This window comes from Malaclemys terrapin, chromosome 7, assembly GCF_027887155.1.
Source record: "Malaclemys terrapin pileata isolate rMalTer1 chromosome 7, rMalTer1.hap1, whole genome shotgun sequence".
Lineage (NCBI taxonomy): Eukaryota > Metazoa > Chordata > Testudines > Emydidae > Malaclemys > Malaclemys terrapin.
The window spans coordinates 114,370,445-114,392,564 of NC_071511.1; the positions used below are offsets into that span (position 1 = coordinate 114,370,445).

The 22,120-nt window shown below is 38.4% G+C and overlaps 1 protein-coding gene across 4 annotated transcripts in view; it reads right to left on the reverse strand.

Annotated features, from left to right (window-relative positions):
* Positions 1 to 7,943: 7,943 nt before the first annotated feature.
* ATRNL1 (attractin like 1) overlaps positions 7,944 to 22,120 on the reverse strand; it is a 991,165-nt gene continuing 976,988 nt past the window's right edge. For all 4 annotated transcript variants that reach the window (XM_054034053.1, XM_054034052.1, XM_054034051.1 and 1 more), the window contains one exon: positions 7,944 to 11,742. In XM_054034053.1, the coding sequence (XP_053890028.1) occupies positions 11,618 to 11,742 (125 nt within the window). In that variant the 3' untranslated portion in view covers positions 7,944 to 11,617. The remainder of the gene's footprint in view (positions 11,743 to 22,120) is intronic.

Sequence of the window (22,120 nt, forward strand, 5' to 3'; positions counted from 1 at the left end):
TGAGATCTTGAACTTGATTCAAGATTTCATGGGAAACCAGCATAGAGAGCAGAGGACAGGTGTGATGGAGTCACAGTCGCCCATGTTCCTGAGGAGATGTGCTGCCATATTTGTATGAGTTGGAGTTTCCTAGGTGCTGACGATTTCATAGAATCATAGAATATCAGGGTTGGAAGGGACCTCAGGAGGTCATCTAGTCCAACCCCCGACTCAAAGCAGGACTAATCCCCAAACAGATATTTGCCCCAGATCCCTAAATGGTCCCCCTCAAGGATTGAAGTCACAACCCTGGGTTTAGCAGGTCAAAGCTCAAACCACTGAGCTATCCCTTCCCCCAGAGGTAGAGCACATTGCTGTAGTCCAGCGGAGAGGTAACTAAGGTATGAATAACTGAGGCCAGGACTTTGTCCACCAGGATGGGACAGAATCTGCTCATCAGCATTATTCACAACCATTGCAATGTGGGAGCTCAGCGTCACCAAGGAATCTGAGACTACTCCTAGACTATGGACTGAATTGACAAATTGTGAATGTGACCCTTCAACCAAAGAAGACTTCACTGTGGTGACAAGTGCCTCAAAATATTTTTCTCTTCCCATCAGCCTCAGGTCTGACTTGCTCAGGTTCAACTTCAGCCAGCTGTTCTTCGTCCATGTGCTGATCTCATCCAAGCCCTTGGCCATATTGGTGGTAGTGATGTGGTCATATGTGGAGAAAGATAGGTAGAGACATGTCTCATCTGCATATTGCTGGCACTGAAGACCATGCCATCTGACTGGTTCACCTAGTGGTTGCATGTAGATGTTGAAAAGGTCTAAAGAGAGAATTGATCCTTGTGGAACCCCACAAGTGAGGATCTATAGGTGGAGGTGCAGTTTCTTATCACTACTCTTTGGGTGCATCCTGCCAGGAATGATTCAAACCATTTTAGTGCATTATTCTGGACTCCTGCCACCTCTCAGTATTCTCATGGTCAACAATGTCAAATGCTGCAGAGAGGTCCAGAAGGATCAGAATGGATGTCTGTCCTCTATCCATTGAAAGGAGTAGATCATCCATGGGAACTGCTAAAGCAATTTCAGTTTTGTGTCCTGGCCTGAATCCAGATTGTGCTGGGTCCAGAATGTTAGCCTCAGAAAGATGAGCCTTTTGCTAACTTTGATATGGGAAATTTGACACTGGGGTGATAATTGGTTAGGACTGATGTATCCAGGGTGGGTTTCTTCAGTGGTGGTTGGACTACTGCATATTTGAAGGAGGAAGGGAAGATTCCTTTTCTGAATGAGCTGTTGGATATTTTGGTCAGGAGTAAAACCAGTTGTCCATGATTCTATTTCACAAGCCAGGAAGGGCATGGGTCAGATTCACGTCTTGGTTTGGGACTCCTTGATGAATAAATATACTGACCTCTAGGAATGCAGGTGGGTGAAGGCAGAGTGGATCTGTGCTGTTTGAGAAGGCTTCCTGAGTGTGCGTGATCTTTTTAATGAAGTAGGTTCTCTTAGTGCTTTGCAGTGCTTGGTGCTTAGCTTTGGTGCAGGTTGTAGGCATTCAGGATTAATGAAGCAATTTACCACCCTGGCTAGCTCCTTGGGGAGGGATTTGGCAGCCTCAGTGGAGGCTGATAAGATGGTTCTTTATGCCTCCAGATGGTTCTTTACAGCCTCAGCATAAGCTTTGAGGAATTCATTATGTTTCTTCCTGTCTGAATCAGCCCTGGTTTTCCACCATCTACACTTGAGTTGCCACCTCTCTCTCCACATAGTGCAGGGTGCCAGAAAACCAAGGAGATCTGTGTGGGTGAGGGGGAAGAAGGGGCCATTGGGGGGCCAGCGTGTATTGATCACCAGGTCCTCCACTCCTTGTCATGTGTGCAGGGTGCTGTTGTACTTTAGCAGGCTTTTTTTCAGAAGGGGGCAGTGAGGGAGCTGGTTTTGGCTTATTGAGTGACTGGCCAGATCTGAGCGGGTTTTAGCTTTCGCTCAGCTTGCAATAGTCCCCAAGGGACTGTCTGCTAGCTGGGGATTGGCTGGAACAATGTGCTCTGGCCATGCCCCCTCCCATCCCATTCACACAGATATTGTATGTTGAAGCAGGCTCCATTTGCAGAGTGGAACAGACAGGTGCAATGTGATATAAGTCAAGGGTTGATAAGTAGGGAAGGGTAGAATTATTAAGTGCCTTTGCTTCAATACTATAGATAGATGTACTTAGATGTGAAATATTATTTTGTCAAATATATGCATACTCTCACACTTAGAAACAGATTTCACATGGCACCTCCATTGGTATACGAAACATCAATCACACATGCAGAAAGACCATATAATCTCTCTTTTCTGGATGTATATACCACAGAGCACTGAAACATTTATGAAGTAACCTGTACATTAAAAAAAAAACTATAAGAAACAACACTTTCCTCAATTACTCTCCAAGGTGTTAACATTACAGAAATTGATGAGTATTGCTCTGTAGGTCTATAAAACATGAACTCTATCACTTTAGTGTATAAATAACCAAACACGGATAGTAACTATTGTTTCAATAGCACAGCTCTGTTGCAACCACCCACTTCTTGCACAATCTTTCCCTTCAATTAGAGGCGAAAAATGCAGCATGTTCTTCATCTTAATAAACTTGCTTTTGTTGATTAACACAGTGTTTTATGAGACCTGAAAGAACCAAGTTAAATGAACAGGAAGTGAAAACTTATGATGGATGTGTCCCTCATAGCATTTAGAGCTTCTCCACTTTATTAAAAATTCCTAGTTACTCTTCACTGAATTGTTTAGAGGTTTTTTTTAGCAGTCTCTGTCCTGATTAAAACAAATTAGCATCAAAGATTCCCAGTTGAATGAGGAATCATTAATTGAGAAACATGCAATGCTCCTTAATTACCTTTAGAACAGTCAGAGAACAAATAATCTTAGGTTTCAAAGGGGTTTGCACGCACTGTGCACTGTAGGCTCATTCTCTGTGTCTACTGGAATAAAAGTAGACTTGCATATACCGTTGAGGGATATCAGTGCAAGCCTCAGTAAACTAATTGTAGATTGTTTATCTAAAGAAAAAAATAGCAAGGTAATGGCTGGCTGGAAGAGATAGATGTTTCAGTTTATTATGTTGATTATAGCTTTCAATTTGCTTTACATATGTCAATATTGACTGAAAAAATGTGAGCTGTTCTTTATTAATACAAATTGAAATACTTCAGTGTAAAATACTCCAGCTATGCAAGCATCTGACAAAATGTCAGATACATATGTATGGAGAGAGCAATTTTACAGTCTTAAATATAACACAAAAGAGACAAATAGGAAACAACATATGTTCCTCAGTAGAACATTCTTTAATATACAATTTTTCAAAGTGTTTTTTCCCAGTCTATGACTCAGATTCTACAGATCAGTGCATCTGTATGGAAACCTCTATAGCAAAAAAGGAATAAATACATTTCCTTTAAGAGCATCCACAAAATGTATACTAGTAAGATTATCTTAATATTAATATTAAAATAAGAACATAAGAATGGCCATACTGGGGTTAGACCAAAGGTCCATCTTGCCCAGTATCCTGTCTTCCGACAGTGCTAATGCCAGGTACCCCAGAGGGAATGAACAGAATGAGTCATCATCAAGTGATCCATCCCCTATCGCCCATTCCCAGCTTCTGGCAAACAGAGGCTAGGGACACCATCCCTGCCCATCCCAGCTAATAGCCATTGGTGGATCTAACCCTCATGAATTTATCTAGTTCTTGTTTTAACCCTTTTATAGTATTGGCCCTCACAACATCCTCTGGCAAAGAGTTCCACTGGTTGACTGTGTGTTGTTTGAAGAAATACTTCCTTTTGTTTGTTTTAAACCCACTGCCTATTAATTTCATTTGGTGACCCCTAGTTCTTGTGTTATAAGAAGGAGAAAATAACACTTCCTTATTTACTTTTTCCACACCAATCATCATTTTATAGACCTCAGTCATATCCCCCCTTAGTTGTCTCTTTTCCAAGCTGAAAAGTCCCAGTCTTATTGCTCTCTCCTCATAAGGCAGCCATTCCATACCCCTAATAATTTTTGTTACTCTTTTCTGAACCTTTTTCAATTCCAGTATATCTTTTTTAAGATGGGGTGACCACATCTTCACGCAGTATTCAAGATGTGGGTGAACCATTGATTTATATAGAGGCAATATGATATTGTCTTATTATCTATCCCTTTCTTAATGATTCCCAACATTGTTTGCTTTTGTGACTGCCACTGCACACTGAATAGATGTTTTCAGAGAACTATCCACAATGACTCCTAGATCTCTTTCTTGAGTGGTAACAGCTAATTTAGACCCCATCATTTTATATGTATAGTTGGGATTATGTTTTCCAATGTGCATTACTTTGCATTTATTAACATTGAATTTCATCTACCTTTTTGTTGCCCAGTCACCCAGTTTTGAGACATCCTTTTGTAGCTCTTTGCATTCGCCTGGGACTAAACTATCTTGAGTAGTTTAGTATTATCTGCAAATTTTGCCACCTCACTGTTTACCCCTTTTTCCAGATCATTTATGAATATGTTGAATAGGACTGGTCCCAGAACAGACTCCTGGGGGACACCACTATTTACCTCTTTCCATTCTGAAAACTGACCATTTATTCCTACCCTTTGTTTCCTATCTTTTAATCGGTTACCAATCCATGAGAGGACCTTCCCTCTTATCCTATGACTTCTTACTTTGCTTAAGAGCCTTTGGTGAGGGACCTTGTCAAAAGCTTTCTGAAAATCTAAGTACACTATATCCACTGGATCCCCCTTGTCCACATGCTTGTTGACCCCCCTCAAAGAATTCTAATAGATTGGTGAGGCATGATTTCCCTTTACTAAAACCATGTTGACACTTCCCAACAAATTATTTTCATATACGTGTCCAATCATTTTGTTCTTTACTATAGTTTCTATCAGTTTGCCTAGTACTGAAGTCAGGTTTACCAGACTGTAATTGCCGGGATCACCTCTGGAGCCCTTTAAAAAAATTGGCGTCACATTAGCTATCCTCCAGTCATTTGGTACAGAAACTGATTTAAATGATAGGTTACAGACTACAGTTAGTAATTCTGCAATTTCACATTTGAGTTCCTTCAGAACTCTTGGGTGACTACCATCTGATCCTGGTGATTTATTACTGTTTTAGTTTATCAATTTGTCCTAGAAACCTCCTCTAATGACTCCTCAATCTGGGACAGTTCCTCAGATTTGTCACCTAAAAAGAATGGCTCAGGTTTGGGAATCTCCCTCACATCCTCAATCGTGAGGATCAATGCAAAGAATTCATTTAGTTTTTCTACAATGGCCTTATCGTCCTCGAGTGCTCCTTTAGCATCTCGATTGTCGAGTGGACCCACTTGTTGGTTAGCAGGCTTCTTGCTTCTGATGTATTTAATTTTTTTTTGCTATATTTATTTTTAACCGGCTCCTTTACACAGCACAAATGTAAAAACTTAATCAAAATTCAGGTTTCAGAGTAGTAGCCGTGTTAGTCTGTAGCCGCAAAAAGAACAGGAGTACTTGTGGCACCTTAGAGACTAACAAATTTATTTGAGCATAAGCTTTCGTGGGCTACAGCCTACTTCATTGGATGCATGTAGTGGAAAATACAGTAGGAAGATATATATATTCACACAGAGAACATGAAACAATGGGTGTTACCATACACACTATAAGGAGAGTGATCAGTTAAGGTGAGCTTTTATCAGCAGGAGAGAAAAAAACCTATTTGTAGTGGTAATGAAAATGGCCCATTTCCAGCAATTGACAAGGAGATATGAGGAACTGGGGGAGGGGGGTGGGGCAGGGGGGAATAAGCATGGGGAAATAGTTTTACTTTGTGTAATGGCCCATCCACTCCCAGTCTTTGTTCAAGCCTAATTTAATGGTGTCCAATTTGCAAATTAATTCCAATTCAGCAGTCTCTTGTTGGAGTCTGTTTCTGAAGTTTTGTTGTTGTAATATTGCGACTTTTAGGTATGTAATTGAGTGGCCAGGGAGATTGAAGTGTTCTCCAACTGGTTTTTGAATGTTATAATTCTTGATGTCTGATTTGTATCCATTTATTCTTTTACGTAGAGACTGTCCGGTTTGGCCAATGTACATGGCAGAGGGGCATTGCTGGCACATGATGGCATATATCACATTGGTAGATGTGCAGGTGAACGAGCCTCTGATAGTGTGGCTGATGTGATTAGGTCCTATGATGGTATCCCCTGAATAGATATGTGGACAGAGTTGGCAACAGGCTTTGTTGCAAGGATAGGTTCCTGGGTTAGTGTTTTTGTTGTGTGGTGTGTGGTTGCTGGTGAGTATTTGCTTCAGGTTTGGGAGCTGTCTGTAAGCAAGGACTGGCCTGTCTCCCAAGGTCTGTGAGAGTGATGGATTGTCCTTCAGGATAGGTTGTAGATCCTTGATGATGCGCTGGAGAGGTTTTAGTTGGGGGCTGAAGGTGATGGCTAGTGGCGTTCTGTTACTTTCTTTGTTGGGCCTGTTCTGTAGTAGGTGACTTCTGGGTACTCATCTGGCTCTGTCAATCTGTTTTTTCACTTTTTCACAATGGATCGAGTGGTGTGGTCTACAGCCAAGCTCTACGATACAATCACATTTGCTCCAACCCCTCAGACAGAGAAAAACACCTACAAGATCTCTATCAAGCGTTCTTACAACTACAATACCCACCTGCTGAAGTGAGTACCCAGAAGTCACTTCAATCTCCTTGGCCACTCGAGGCATATGTAAATTTCTGAGCATGTACATAGTGTATAAATAAATGGTGGACAGCAGGTTTCTGTATCCCAACTCATGTGAGGTGGCCTTCACATTAATATGATGCTCCCTACACTCTTCAGTGAGGAAGCATAAGAAGTAGAATATCCTACTGTTCATTGCTTTAAGTTTTATTTACACTCCAGGAAGTTTATTTTGTGGCTGAAATAAAAATATTTTAAGCTGAACAAGTGCTGTTAATGGTATCCTTCCAACTCGCCTTCACTTTTAAACAGTGACTGTAAATCAAACAAGCTGATCTCTCCAGAAAGCAAATCTCCTGCTGCCAACTTGCACTGAAAATAGTAATGCTTTGCACTTCCATAGTGCCATCCATCAAAGCATCAATGCTTTGCAGACATTAATAAAGGAAGCCTCAAAATACCCTTTTGAGTTGTTTTTGTTTAAATCACAACTTGACTGAGAGAGAATCTGACACATAGAAAGGCTAAGGCACACATTTTCAAAATTAGCTTCAGATTTTGGATGCCCAAATTGAAACACAAGGGGCCAGATTCACCATTGTGCCCTCCTTACTCTGGGTATGGGTGAGAGGTCCACTTTGCAACTCTCAAATTCTGGCCCTGCTCCAAATTCCTCCAGTTTGCAACAGCTCTCGATAAGCCATTACATTGGCACAGAAGAGGTCACAAAATAGCTCTACTCAACTGAACACATGATCACTGTGAGCAAAGATGGCAGAATCAGGTTTATGAAAAATAAATGAAAAAATGTTCATTAATCTGAGATGTTGGAAAGGCTTTATCTAGGGTTCTGGTTATTGTTCCTATAAGCAATATTTATTTGTCAGATGTATTCAAAATAGCTTTACTGTCTACTGGCTTAGATGTCCTCCTACAGATATCAGCTGAGGCAAGCATCAGTATTTCACATCAGGAAATGCTGCATCCTCGAGGCTGAAAAGTTAAGGTCCATTTATTTTTTACATGACTGAATAGAGACTGAACATCCAGCCAGATTATTTTAGGGACTGAGCCAGAGATCGAACCAGGTGGTGCTCGACCTGCAAGGACGCTTCGTCCATTTGAGATTTGTCTTCATGATGATGTCCTATATAAATGCCATACAATCTTGATAAGATGGCTCGCGTGAAAAACGAGAGAGAGCGCTTAATATTTTTAACAGAGACTTTACCTTTATTGTCCAGAAACCCTTCAGGTGGTTTTAAAAAAAACAACTGGTAATCAAATTAAGTACATAATGACTGTGTAATCTAGATGAATACTGTCAAAGTTATTAGGCCTAAAAATTTAACCGTTGTTAAAGTGATCCCAAAATTCTTACCCTCAGGATTCCCAACCTACAGTGTACATTGTTTGGGAAAATAATCATTGCTGCTGATTTTATACATCAGACTCTATATATTAAGATCCAAACTTTTCCAATGTTCTACATTTTTGGTTCTACTATATAAATAGAGGGCCCCCCTGTGAAAAAAATGCAGTCAGATCTAAATCTGAACTTGTCCGGTTAAAGATATACATCTGTCTCTTACAAAGGAATATAATTACTAGAACTCATTGCATTCTGAAGTGTAACTTATTTACACAGACTACATTCAAGTAGCTTCATGAGAGGGTACACACACACCCGAGAAATGGAGAGATTGGTTCACCCATGCTACAGTATGCAATATATCTATTGCTTTGCTTTGAACAGTAATTTATAGCTGTGAATTTTCCCCCAGTAGTATCAATGACTGGTTTGCAAAAAAAATAAATACAGATATCGAATCCTGATGGTCAGAATTTCACCACAGGGCCACTATTCAGATCAGTTTTTAGCCCTGTATTTTTAGTCCAACATAAATCACACTAAAGTTACAAAGGGTCACTCAACATTTTCTGAATTTGATCCAGAGTTCAAAAAATATGCTGGGAGCAGAGCATTGGAGATTCTAGAGCATAAAGCAAATGAGAATATCTGTCACCCAGTGTACTGTGGTCACCATTAAGAGTCAGTATTTGCCAACAATTGGCACAGTGTGGCCCTGAGACACATCAGTATTTTCATAGATCTAAAACAAAGTAACCATAGTTACTCAGATACTGTGATTTGATTCCTATTGCAAACTTCCATTTAATGGCGACCATTAAATTAATATTTCTCTTTAATGCATTTACTTTTACTAATTTGTACGCAGGGAGCCTGGGAGAAGAATGATCACGGAAGTGTTAGAAAAAGTACTCGGAATATAATGAAAATGTTGAATGACCCCATGACACTGGTATTTTATCTGAACAATAAAAACAACATGTTTTTAACTGATAACTTTATAAAATGCCTAATGAATACCTGCCCATCTCAAGTGCTACAATAAACATTATAATCCATTTAAAGTTAAATTTACTTTTCAAGTAACGTCAAACTCCAGGTGACTACAGGTAGATGCAATTCCCACTTGGGGGATTCCAGTCAGAGAAATTGCTCTGTAGAATACATGCCCTGTGTACCATGGGTCTCAGGTACACACAAAGAAATGTATATTTCTCATGTGTAATGTTTTGACAGAAAGATATTACAGAATTAGGGAAAATTTCCAGACAAGTGGTTTATTTCTTTTCTTTTTGAATGGCTAATTCACCATGCACACCAGTTCTACTGGCTTATTTTCCCTCAAGCGGTTCTGCATTAAAACTGACAGAAGGAGCTATTTTCAGAAGACTCTTTTTTCCAGGTTTTAAGTAGCATTGACTGAAAATTCACAAAAGAATCTTTAAAAATGAATCTTAGGTTTTAAGAAATAAGGGAGTGAGGTCAGAATAGTCAATAAAAACACAATATCATGATGGCATTATTTTAGCTTAAGAATCAGTCATATTTTAAGATAGGAAAATACTGAAACAATCATGCCAGCTAAGGAATAATTATAGCATAATTTATAAATGCACAATTTGTCAAAACAATATAGCAGTCATGGTAAGATGCAACCTAATAATCCTGTACAACCATTCCTTTTAATATTTATTTCATTTTTACATTCAGTCCTCATCCAAATTAAGTGGAATAGTTTTATGTATGAATGGCATTACAAAATAAACACTATCAACTCACAACAGGGCTTTATTACTGCTACTGCACCACCATGGCATGCAAGTAACTATGTAGTCAACTGTAAACAGTAAAATGTCATCACCTTCCTGAAATAAAAAAGAAAATGAAAAATACAGCTATAGTAGTAAACATCAATTTTTTTTATATCTTTCATATTTACCAAAACTCTATCATATACAAGAGGCATTTATACCTCTGTGGCTCTCTCCTACATTAGCACCTTGGCAATGGTGGAGGTGATAAACTTCACTTCAGAGCAAGAGCTAACAAAACTATTGGTTTCACATAAACCATCATCAACGTTTAATGCATAAATGAGAATAAGACCCATCTGCTACCTCCCCCCCCCCAACAGTCTCTTTTTCTTTTGCTGTATTTCAGAATTATAACTAACTGAAAATACAGTGAGGAGGGCCATATGAAGCTGTTTGTTGGAGTTTTTACCATGGTGAACAAGCTCCCCAAAGCTTGTTAGACTAATGCCTACTAGAGAGGATGCTTTTCTGTTAGCTTTTTTGTTGTTGTTGAGCATTGATTTGGTGAGGTCCCATATTGGATGGATGATCTGAGAACCACTGTTGGAATCAAGCTGGCTTTTGGAAGTTTATTATTATACAAATTTTGTATGCAGGATATTTCTTTAAATAGGATGAAAGTGAAGATCAGATGAAATTCTGCAGCTGGGAAAGGAAGGTCAGAGGAAGATCATAATTTATTATTAATTATTATTATGGATGGGTCAATGTGCTATTTGAGGTGCAACCTTTTTGCTGGGAGGTGAGGACAATGATTTACAGTCACTTTAGAATATTACAGTATTGAAGCAGAAGCAAGTATACTACTGCAAAGTAACAGCAAGTTAAATTCTCCTTAGGCTTGCAATCTTGGAGAGAGCTTTTGGAAAAAAAGGAAACTAGATTTCAGGATAGAATTTTCCATGCTCAATCAGCTCTGATAATTAGTTGGTATGGAAGACCAACATGTACTCTTTACAATACACGTCAGTCAGAATTCTAATAAACTTCTTATGAAGTGAAATACTGAAGTCCACCCATCATCCTGTTGTAGCCCAGATTGCATGTCAGGGCCTTTAAGAAGGTAAAAAAAAAAAAAACACATGATATGCTTTAATCAGGTTTTTATATGATATGATCATCAAAATATATATTTCCTGTTTTGCTTGGCTACACCTACATACTTCTTAATTCAAAATCTACCTTCAGATTTGGGCAATGATAAAACAACCCCTAAATCCACATCAGCATCTTCAGTTCCTGCTTTCTGTAAGGGTATTTTAACTCCGATTAAGAGAAGAAAACCATACAATTCTCACCATTACATTAAGCTCTACAAAAATGTCTTTTAGTGTCCTGTGAATAGTTTAGTTTTCAATTATACAATTTCCTTCTACATTACAAAACAATGTGTAGTCTTTCCTAGATGTACTCAATGCCCACCCCACCCCAATATATACTCAGCATCGAGACAAGTATTTAGTTTATTTCTAAATAAACTCATCAAATAGACTCATATTTGCCATAAGGTTGTTCTGCTGTGGGAAATAGCAGGCTCCAAGTGTGAATATAACAGGACACATTACTTATCATCATCATCATCTTCGTCATCATAATCCATAGGTTTGCCTCCAGAAAAACTGAGGCTGTAGTATAGCTTTCAATGGAAGCCATTTAAAAGGAAAACATTACAGAATGTACAAGTGCATCTTCTGGACCTCACACACAAGTTCCTTGACGTGTTGAAAGATGATGTTTTCGATTTCTGACTCCTGAACTCTTATCTTTACTGTCTGCAGGCTTCTGTTGGGAAATGTCTATCAATGCACTTGCAATTGCAAGACCTGTAAGAAAAATAAAACAAAACAAAACACAATTTAGTGCCCAGTGGTGAGAAGACTTCCACAGCACTGTGTTGGTTCCTTTCATGTCCAGTCTTTTGTACTTTTCCAGCAAGTCATCAGCTATTTCAAAGTGAGATGGGAAGCTAACAAACATTTTCCTATTGTCTAAGATGTTTTTCTTGTAATTGGCCACAAAAGAGGGGGGGAAAGGCAGTGTGGTATGGTGATAGGGCACTAGGTTGGAAATGAGAAGGCCTCGGTTCCATCTTTTCTCTGCCACTGACCTCCTATGTGATTTTGGGCAAGCCACTTCACCACTCTGTGCCTCTGTTTTCTTTGTTTGTCCTGTTTACGTAGACAGAAGTTCTTTGGGACAGGGACTGTCTCTTACTATGTGTTTCCATAGTGCCTAGCACAGTGGGGCCCTGCATTCAGTTGAGATTTTAGGTGCTACTGTAATATAAATGACAACAACAAAAAGAAACTTGTAATTTTTTGTAAACGGTGTGAGCATGGTAGAAACCAAGTAAAGCCTTCAGGCCAAATTCTGTTCTCAATTATACTGTGCGGAACCTTGCAACACTCGTTTATCAAAGAAACATATTGGTAGGCTTGCAGTCTGTCCATACTTTGTGTCTGTGACTTCCTAATATACGTACTAAAGTAAAAGCTACATGGATTGTGGAAAACCAAGTGCAAGAAAAAGTGATAGACAACTTGTAAGCATCTACAAACCTTTTACACAGCAAGTAACTTTCATACTGGAGTTCATCTGCATAAAAACAGAATTAGCCTAATATTTTAAAGAGAAACAGATGTGATAACATAGTAGAATGAAGAAGTAAACTAGTTGTTTTACAATATTTCACTAGAACTGTAATCAAAGGATGTTTTTAGTCCAAATAGCTTTAATCAAAGAAAGAGACCAGCTTTAAGAAAACCATTAAACACAGCCCTAGCAAAGCAGATAGACATTTTTAGTACAAAACATGTACTTTCTTTATAAACTTGTCCCATTCGCTTGGCCAGTGGTGTGAAATTGTTAATGGCTTTGGGGAATTAAAAATAAGGATGAGAATGAAAAATGATTTGATCTCGGTATATCAGAGGTCTTATCATAGGAGACATAAAATCAGAGAAATTACAGATGGGTTGTTAACAGATAGTAAAACATGATGGTAATAGTTTATGTAAAATATTAGCAGCAACAGGTCACAAAAACACATTGTTTTATTTTTCAAACTCTGATGGAGTAACTGATCCTTGATTTCACAACATTCAGGGACCAATATAACCATAACTAATTAAAATAGTGTGGACAAACACAGTACAGGCTTCTCCTTAAAGCTCACTTAATGCACCTTAGTTGCAGATAGTGCCACTGCTAATCCACTCTAGGACCTTTTAAAATAGCTTCCAGTATTTGTAACAAATAACATGTATTATTGTTTTTACATGGATCTATCACAAAATCCAATTTTAAGTGTAATTCCTCACACATTATCTCACTGCATCACCTAGCTGATTATAAGTGAAAAGCTATAATTTTCAGTGTTTCTTTACGACTCTACAGTCTACTTTACTTATGCCAAATACATTGCCAGAAAGAAACCAAGCAGTTCAGGTTGCCGATATACTGGAAATTCTGTGCTAATCCAAAACTGTAATAGTATCTTCCCTATCTCACAAGGATGTTGCAAGATTTAATTAGTTAACGTGCATACAACTCTGAAAATGCAAAGTGCTATATTCTGTAGAAATGTTAAGTGCTGATATAATTTTTATGTTTCAGGATATGCAAGTAATTTTTCTCACATACACACACATATATATTTCCTGGCATTAGTTAGCGATCCCTAAAATTGGACACTGATATATGAAATTATAAGATACCTTTGAGGCACCTTTAAAACATTAGCGTATCTAGTGTTACTAAAGCCGGGGATAAAATCTAAGTGACATTTTTGATGCTTCCCTATATGTTACTCTGTTTAACAGCTAGGCTTAGCTAGTATGTTAAATGGATTGTATATTAGGAAGAAAACACTTCCAATTATTCTTATGTGATTTTTTTTTTTTTTTTTTAGTATGCTTGGTTGCTCATACTACATGCTGCTCATCCCATTCTGCATAACTAACATACAGGAAACACTGTTTCCTTCAAATCTAATGCTTCATACTGGGACACACTGGCATGCTGTTAGAGTCCCATTAAAATCAGGTCACTCCAGAAGATCATTTTTCAAAACGTCACACAAATCATCTGATGAAATTTACTTATTGTGTTCTCTAGGCCCAGCACAGTTCCTTGTTATCAAAGCAATACAATTAACTCGGGGAACAATTCATTATTTCAGACTGGCGGTCTAAAGGAATTTCATTTACCAAGTCAAGATGATGCACAGACGCTGCAGGGAAGCAGAATTTACATCAAAATACAACTGAAGGTTTGATAAAAATGCTGAGGTTTAAATATTTATTGTAAACTTTACCTTTATTTTGGAGGCTTTTGTTCCTAAAATGTCAAAAAACTAAGATGATTAAAACTGGAAATGTAAATCCTATGATGCTCAACATCTGTCACCTCCGATTTCACGGCCAGTTTAGTTTACCTGTGTTCTTTAGATATTTGGCTATGTCTAAACTAGAGACCTTACAGAGGCCAAGCTGGACTGAGGCAGCTGCGCCGCTGTAAGATCTCTTATGTAGCTGCTCTATGCCGATGGGAGAGGACTCTTCCGTTGACATGATCAAACCACCCCCAATGAACGGCAGTAGCTATGGAGGTGGGAGAAGCTCTCCCGCTGATGTAGCGCTGTGCACACTATCACTGATGCCGGTGAAACTTATGTCGCTCTGTGGGGTGTTTTTTTCATAACCCTGAGCAACATACATTTTCTGACATAGCCTTAATATTTGCCAAACCACAACATTATCTCGTTTCTTCTTATCTGTGGGTAGGGCATTGGTAAAGAGCATCCAGGCACAGAGAAGAATCTCTAATGGTCTGAGGTCTGGAAATTCAAGTCCAGTCACAGAACTAGATCTATTTTTAAGTCCAATTGGTTTTAGCTGCATAGAACTAGGTCAGGTTATTTTCATAATCCTTGTTGGAAAAAACAATCTGTAACTTGTTTTACAGATATGCATGGAAAGATACGGTAATTTAAAAGGGACTTCAGCCAAATATGTCACTGTAAAGTATACAGGTTTTTAAAGACAAATGCATTCACAATGAGAAAAATATGAGAGAAAACAATATGAACTTGGTTATCTTTTTTTAGAAATATAATCTTTCCTAATGGAAGTTAAATGGTAATAGTTGATTGTCAAGCAGTAACTGCCTAATCATAAAATTACTGGTGTGTGGGTATACTGTTGTTGTTGTTTTAACAATTATGCAAAACAATTAATAAGTACAGGAATAAAATACAGCACATCAAATGAGATTGCCTTGCAAAGTGCATTCTCAATTTGTATACAAACACAGCACTTTAATTTTGCTTTTCAACAAAAAGCCTCTGAAAAGTCATTCATTTTGAGATGCTCTCCTCCCAGTCTCTGTAAAAGCAGGCAGTACTATATATTTTAATTTTCCAGCAAAACAGCTTCATTAGGCGTGAAAGGTTAATTGCAGGTTTAAGTGCAGTTCAGGGAACAGTGCATGGGTCTGTAGTGAATAGAACAGTCTGCTACAGGAAGGCTGAGCGCTATAAACTGTTTGCCCTGCTCAAATGTTTTACTACCTCATTTACTAACTGTCTTTTTTTACTGCTTGTATTTGTAGTTCTCCTAAGCCTTTAATAGCTATAGTTTTATTTCACTGTAATCAGATTTAAATGGAAATACCCATGCTGGGATGTTTAAATGTTTTGCGTGAGTGTATAGAGCTACATATGAACTGATGTAAGACTACACTATCTTTCAGAGTAAGAAACTTGTTTGCAGTGTTGTTGTAGCACTATTGGTCCTAGGATAGGAGAGACACAAGGTTAGTGAGGTAGTATCTTTTATTAATTCCACTTCTATTGGTGAAGTTTTTGAGCTACACTGAGCTCTTCTTCAGGTCTGGGAAAGGTAATTAGCATTTCAAAGAGGAACAGTTTGTTAAGCATAAGCAGTTAACACATATTGCAAGAGACAATTCAAGATGAAGTGAGCAACTAACACCTCTGCAGTCATAGTACAAAGGAGGGTTAATGAGTTACAGATTTTGTGTCTCATTACAACAGCTAGTGTCACTATTGAGTCCATAATTTTAGTGTCCAGCAGACCTATGAATTTAAGCTCCCAGCCTTGTCTTTTGAAGAGGTTGGCCAGGTTTCCTGTGAGGACAAGGACTGAGAGGTCAGATATGGATTGATCATTTCATGAAAAGTATTTGCCCCTAGGTGATAGGGTGTCTTTGTCTTTTATTTTTCTGTGAGAGTTCATTCAAGAGCATAGCAATTGTTTTGTGTAATCCACATAGTTGTTGTTGGGGCATTTGATACACTGGATGAGGTACACCATATGGTGTGAGATACACTGGATGAGGTACACCATGTGTTGTGATAGGCATGTGTAGGACCCGTGGTTCTTGAAAGGTGTGTTGTGCAGGGTGTTGATCATCGTAACAGTGGAACTATGTCTGCAGATTTTGCATCTGTTGTTATGACAGGGTCTGGTGCTGCTTTGAGTTGGTCAGTCCCGGTCTGCCAGAAGCTTGCTTCTGATGATGAGCTTGGCGAGGTTGTTGTTTGAAGGCCAGAAGAGGGGGTTCATGAAAGATTTCTTTAAGGATGTGGTCCCCATCAAATATGGGTTGTAACTGTACACCGATATCCTATATAGGCACCAGTATGGTGTAGAGGTGACTACTAGGCGTGTGCAATTGGTGGGTTTTTTCCCCTCCCATATTGAAGCAGGTTCTCTTGGGGTGGCCTGTTCCATGATGGGACCTACTTCTCTGGTCGAGTGGTGTTGTTTGGTGAAGACATTTTTAAGTGTGTTATTCTGTGGTATCACAGTACATGGCTGTAGATAAACTTCTTGATGTGTCTGGGGTAATGAGTGGATCTGTGAAGGTAAGTGTGATGATTCATGGGTTTCCTGAATATAATTGTCTGTGGAATTCCATTACTGAAGTGGATTGTGGTGGCCAGGAAGTTGATGCTGATGTCAGAGTGTTCTAGAAACAGTTTGGTGGATGGGTGGTGGTTGTAGAATTTGTGATGGAAATCTATAAGCGAGTTTAGGTTGTCTGTCTAGAGAATGAAAATATCATTGATGTATTTCAGGCATATCACTGGTTTCATGGTGCATTTTTCCAGAAATTAACATTTTAAAACTTGGTCTTGTTTGCTGGCTGCTGGTAAATTTAAACTTTTTCCTCTATAATTCATTTAATGAAAATATTATTGAGTTCATAAATATGCCTTTTGTTAAAATTGAGGATGTTAAAGATGACCTGTTATACATGACTATCCAGGTAATTGAAAAACATTCTTCCATTTAAATATATATTATTGGGAGATACAATTCTAGATAAATGTCTTCATTAGATTAAATTGTAGGCATTTTCATTGTTATGCAGAACCAGACCGTCTATAATGCTGAGGACACTATAATAACAGAGCTCAAAAAGATCAATTAGGTTTGTTTGCTATCCTAACAAAAAAAAAAAGAAAAAAAAAAAAAAAACCTGGTTAAGGTCACATGAAGCAATGAAAACAAAACGACAGCATTGTAACCGAGGTTGAGAGATTTACAAGAGAAAAGACTGGGTCAATAGTATGCTATTAAACCAATAGCTTCAGCACTTTGCACTGTTATTTCAGTTTCATTTGTTGACTTGTTAAAAAGATACTGTACAAGCTAAGTGTAGTAATGGACAAAGTGTCACTGCATTAGTCCAATGGACTCATTTTCATCACACAACCCAATGCCCACTAAATTTCATGCAAATGGATCTAAACAGTTTTAAAACATACTGAGTAAATGATGGGAATCACGGGCTGTAATCAGAAGAACAGGAGTACTTGTGGCACCTTAGAGACTAACAAATTTATTAGAGCATAAGCTTTCGTGGACTACAGCCCACTTCTTCGGATGCATATAGAATGGAACATATAATGAGGAGATATATATACACACATACAGAGAGCATAAACAGGTGGGAGTTGTCTTACCAACTCTGAGAGGCCAATTAATTAAGAGAAAAAAAACTTTTGAAGTGATAATCAAGCTAGCCGAGTACAGACAGTGTGATAAGAAGTGTGAGAGTACTTACAAGGGGAGATAGAGTCAACGTTTGTAATGGCTCAGCCATTCCCAGTCCTTATTCAAACCGGAGTTGATTGTGTCTAGTTTGCATATCAATTCTAGCTCTGCAGTCTCTCTTTGGAGTCTGTTTTTGAAGTTTTTCTGTTGTAATATAGCCACCCGCAGGTCTGTCACTGAATGACCAGACAGGTTAAAGTGTTCTCCCACTGGTTTTTGAGTATTTTGATTCCTGATGTCAGATTTGTGTCCATTAATTCTTTTGCATAGAGACTGTCCGGTTTGGCCAATGTACATGGCAGAGGGGCATTGCTGGCACATGATGGCATATATCACATTGGTAGATGTGCAGGTGAACGAGCCCCTGATGGTATGGCTGATGTGATTAGGTCCTATGATGATGTCACTTGAATAGATATGTGGACAGAGTTGGCATCGGGGTTTGTTACAAGGATAGGTTCCTGGGTTAGTGGTTTTGTTCAGTGATGTGTGGTTGCTGGTGAGTATTTGCTTTAGGTTGGGGGGTTGTCTGTAAGCGAGGACAGGTCTGTCTCCCAAGATCTGTGAGAGTAAAGGATCATCTTTCAGGATAGGTTGTAGATCTCTGATGATGCGCTGGAGAGGTTTTAGTTGGGGGCTGAAGGTGACAGCTAGTGGTGTTCTGTTATTTTCTTTGTTGGGCCTGTCTTGTAGGAGGTGACTTCTGGGTACTCGTCTGGCTCTGTCAATCTGTTTTTTCACTTCAGCAGGTGGGTATTGTAATCAGTGTTTAATGCAGATCACCATAGTGCTTAATGAGTTCAGATTCATTCTGATCTCATCGGTACTACCTGTAATTCCATATTTGGAATTTTAACTGGGTTCTGCCACTCATTATTATTTCAGGACTATAAAGCACTTTTTATATATGGAGATATCTTGGTTCATCAAATCCAAACCATTTAGTGCTTTTTTCAGTTATATCTTAGCTTGATATAATGGTTCACATTCCTTGTTAACCTGTGTGAATGCACACTGGATCAGTATACATTCATTATTTAGAGATAGAAACATATACTGAATCGACACTAGATTGCTTGGGAGTTTAACTTTCAAAACAAATGATGATAAAGGTGTTTCTGGGCATTCACTGGAACTATTCTCTCATCCTTTCTCTGAGACATTGCACCAAGAATATTCCTACCTAGTTCTGATGCTCGGGTGGAATTTTAAAGATCCAGTAACACTTCCAAAAGGCAATAGCTCCTACTTCATCATTAACACTCTTTTCTCAATCAGAGGACAAAGGATTGTCTTGCAATTAATTTACACAACTGAGGGCCACAAAGGCCAAGGTGTTCCTACCACAGACTTCCTGTGTGACTTTCAGCAAGTCACTTAACTACCCTATGCCTCTGTGAAACAGGGATAACACTTTTCTGTTATGGATCACAAAGGTGTTGTGAGTCTCCATTAAAAAATAAATTCTAAAGCCCTTTGAGAGCTCAGTCATAAGATGTTACAAAAATACCCAGTATTATTTTTATTATGTTTTAATGGCATTAATATGAAAATCACATACAACCGCCAAACCAGGTAATATTTAACTATCGAGGGTGGGTGTCATTGTGAAAGCTAACTTGAGTGAGATACGTGTGCATACCTGAGACAATTTGCATAGATTAAAATAACTCCACAATAAGCCCAACATATCCTCCAAACCCCAATTTACTTTTAAATGTCTTCTGCTTTCTGATATCTTCATGGGCTGCCTGCTGGGTCCCTGCCAGCCCAGGATTTTCTAGAGTGACCAACTAACATACTTTCCCCATTAGTCATCTTCAAAGATGAGGGAACAGCAAGAAGACCGAATGCCTGGCTAACCCTTAACCCCCTTCTCCAGAAGAACAGAGACATCAAAAGAATTTTTCAGAACTCCTCTTCTTGCTTGCAGTGTGTGTGTTGTGGGCTGGCATTGCCTGTAGAATGAGAACAGCTTGCAAACACATGAAAACAACTGGGAAATCACTTTGGCAATGACCCCATAATTTCCCATTTCTTGAGGGATGATGGTAACTCCTTCTCAGTAAAATATGGGAAGTCAATAAAGACAGCAGAGAATATGCCTTTTTGTTATGTACATAATTTACATTGAAATAAATAAAAATATGGGACAGTGCCCATACAAATAATTAATAATACAAGAATGGAGGTCAGTGGTGATATGTTAGTAGATAGGAGACCTGAGGTTCCTTTGTGTCTGACTTCATAGAGATACTTCCAAATCCTTGTTACTCTTTGCTGCTTTTCCAAATCCTTGTTACTTTAGTAGCCATCATCCATAGTAGGCTAAACACCACCTTATTCCTATTTTTCAGAGGAATGAGTTGCCTCTTGTCACTCTGCGGGGATTGAGGACGGTTACAGTACAGGGTCCTCTAAGAAATTTGTTGGTTCTGTCAATTTGCAAGATACAAAAGCCAACTGTTATGAGATCAGGCAGAGAAAATAGCAAACCTTAAAATATTTGGCAAGGCACTATACAAATATCTTTGTGCTCTGAGGGGCCTGCTGCAATTTCTGCATACAGTTAGATGCTGCTTGCCTCCAGCCAGCCAATGAGAGACATTTCTAGTGCACTCAAACTCCTTCGGGAACAGGGATCTAGATGTACAATTAGTTATAAAACAGAGTGAATAGGATAAAAAGATGGGACTCCAGAACATAACAAGCATATAACATCAGTATATCTGGGGGATCTTCAAAGGGGCCTCAAAGAGTTAGGCACCAAACTCCTAATAAATTCAATGGGAACTGGGTGCCTAATTCACTTAAGTACTTTTGAAAATCTCTCCCTTTTATGGTTGCCACCTTTTCCTCCTCATACTACACTCCCCATACCCCGCTATGCTATCTGTAAGTTAAATTTTAAGCTCTTCTGGGTAGAGATGTGTCTTTGTTACATATTGATAAGGCACCCAGCATACCTGTGTTGTTGTATAAACAATAATAATATTTGAACACAGTTGGACCTACAATACTTGAAGACTAAATCAGCATTGGCAACATTTTCCATATTTTTTCTTGTCTTTTCATCCAGAATTTATTTCCCAGGTCAGGGACTGGTAAAACTAGAACACATGAGGGAATTTCAGGTGTAACCGTTGTATCTGGATGCATGAATTATAATGTTATGAGCCAAATCTGATCTTAAAAAATGCCAGATATCACTTATCTGACTAAATCTGGAAGAGGGAAAGACAACTTCAGGCTGTGATAGGAAAACGATTTTGTCTTGCTATGAAAGATGCTCAAGTACATTATTCAATTCTTTGCAATTTATTCTGGTGGCCTACTTAGGAAAGCTTGACATCATTTGTGTAGTCATATTTATTACATTATTGATTCCACAACTTCAAAAGAGAAGTTATGGTCTGCTGGAGAGAATATACCTCATAGTGTGAAAGTGACCAACTCAAAACCCTGCAATACCTAACCTCAGACATTAGGACTGGATTAGGATAAATATGCCTAGAGGTAGACATTTATACATATAATAATGGCTCCTGTAGCTATAATAGTTATCAATAACCAAGCTTCAACTATTAAACAGATCACCATGTATGGTCAGGAAAGACATTATTTTCATAATATATCAATAATTAGGAGCATTATAAGCAGTCTGTTGTCTTGATCTGAACCGTCTTACATTGGCCTCCATTACAGACAGGATACTACTCTTGTTAGACTATTAGTCTATTCCACTATAGCATTTTTTTGTACCTAAGCACAAAATGATAATAAAAAATGAGGATAGGCTTAACTCTTAATTTCATTGCTTTTGTCAATAAGATATGTATTTTACATGACATGATAATAGATTGTATGAACATTTTTATATTTTACATTTAATTTTTCAATGTCAGTGATGAGTTTTGCATCTAATCAACCATTACATTTGCTGTCATGCATCTACTTCTTGATTATGAGCTGGAGTTTTAAACAGGAATCTCAAAAACAAAAATTACTTATAATTCTTGGGAAAAAGCATATGTTATAATACACAAGAAAGGTGCAGTGAACTACAGTAAAAAGAACTATCAAACACAATAAAGCAAATCACCTGTAATTTATCTAT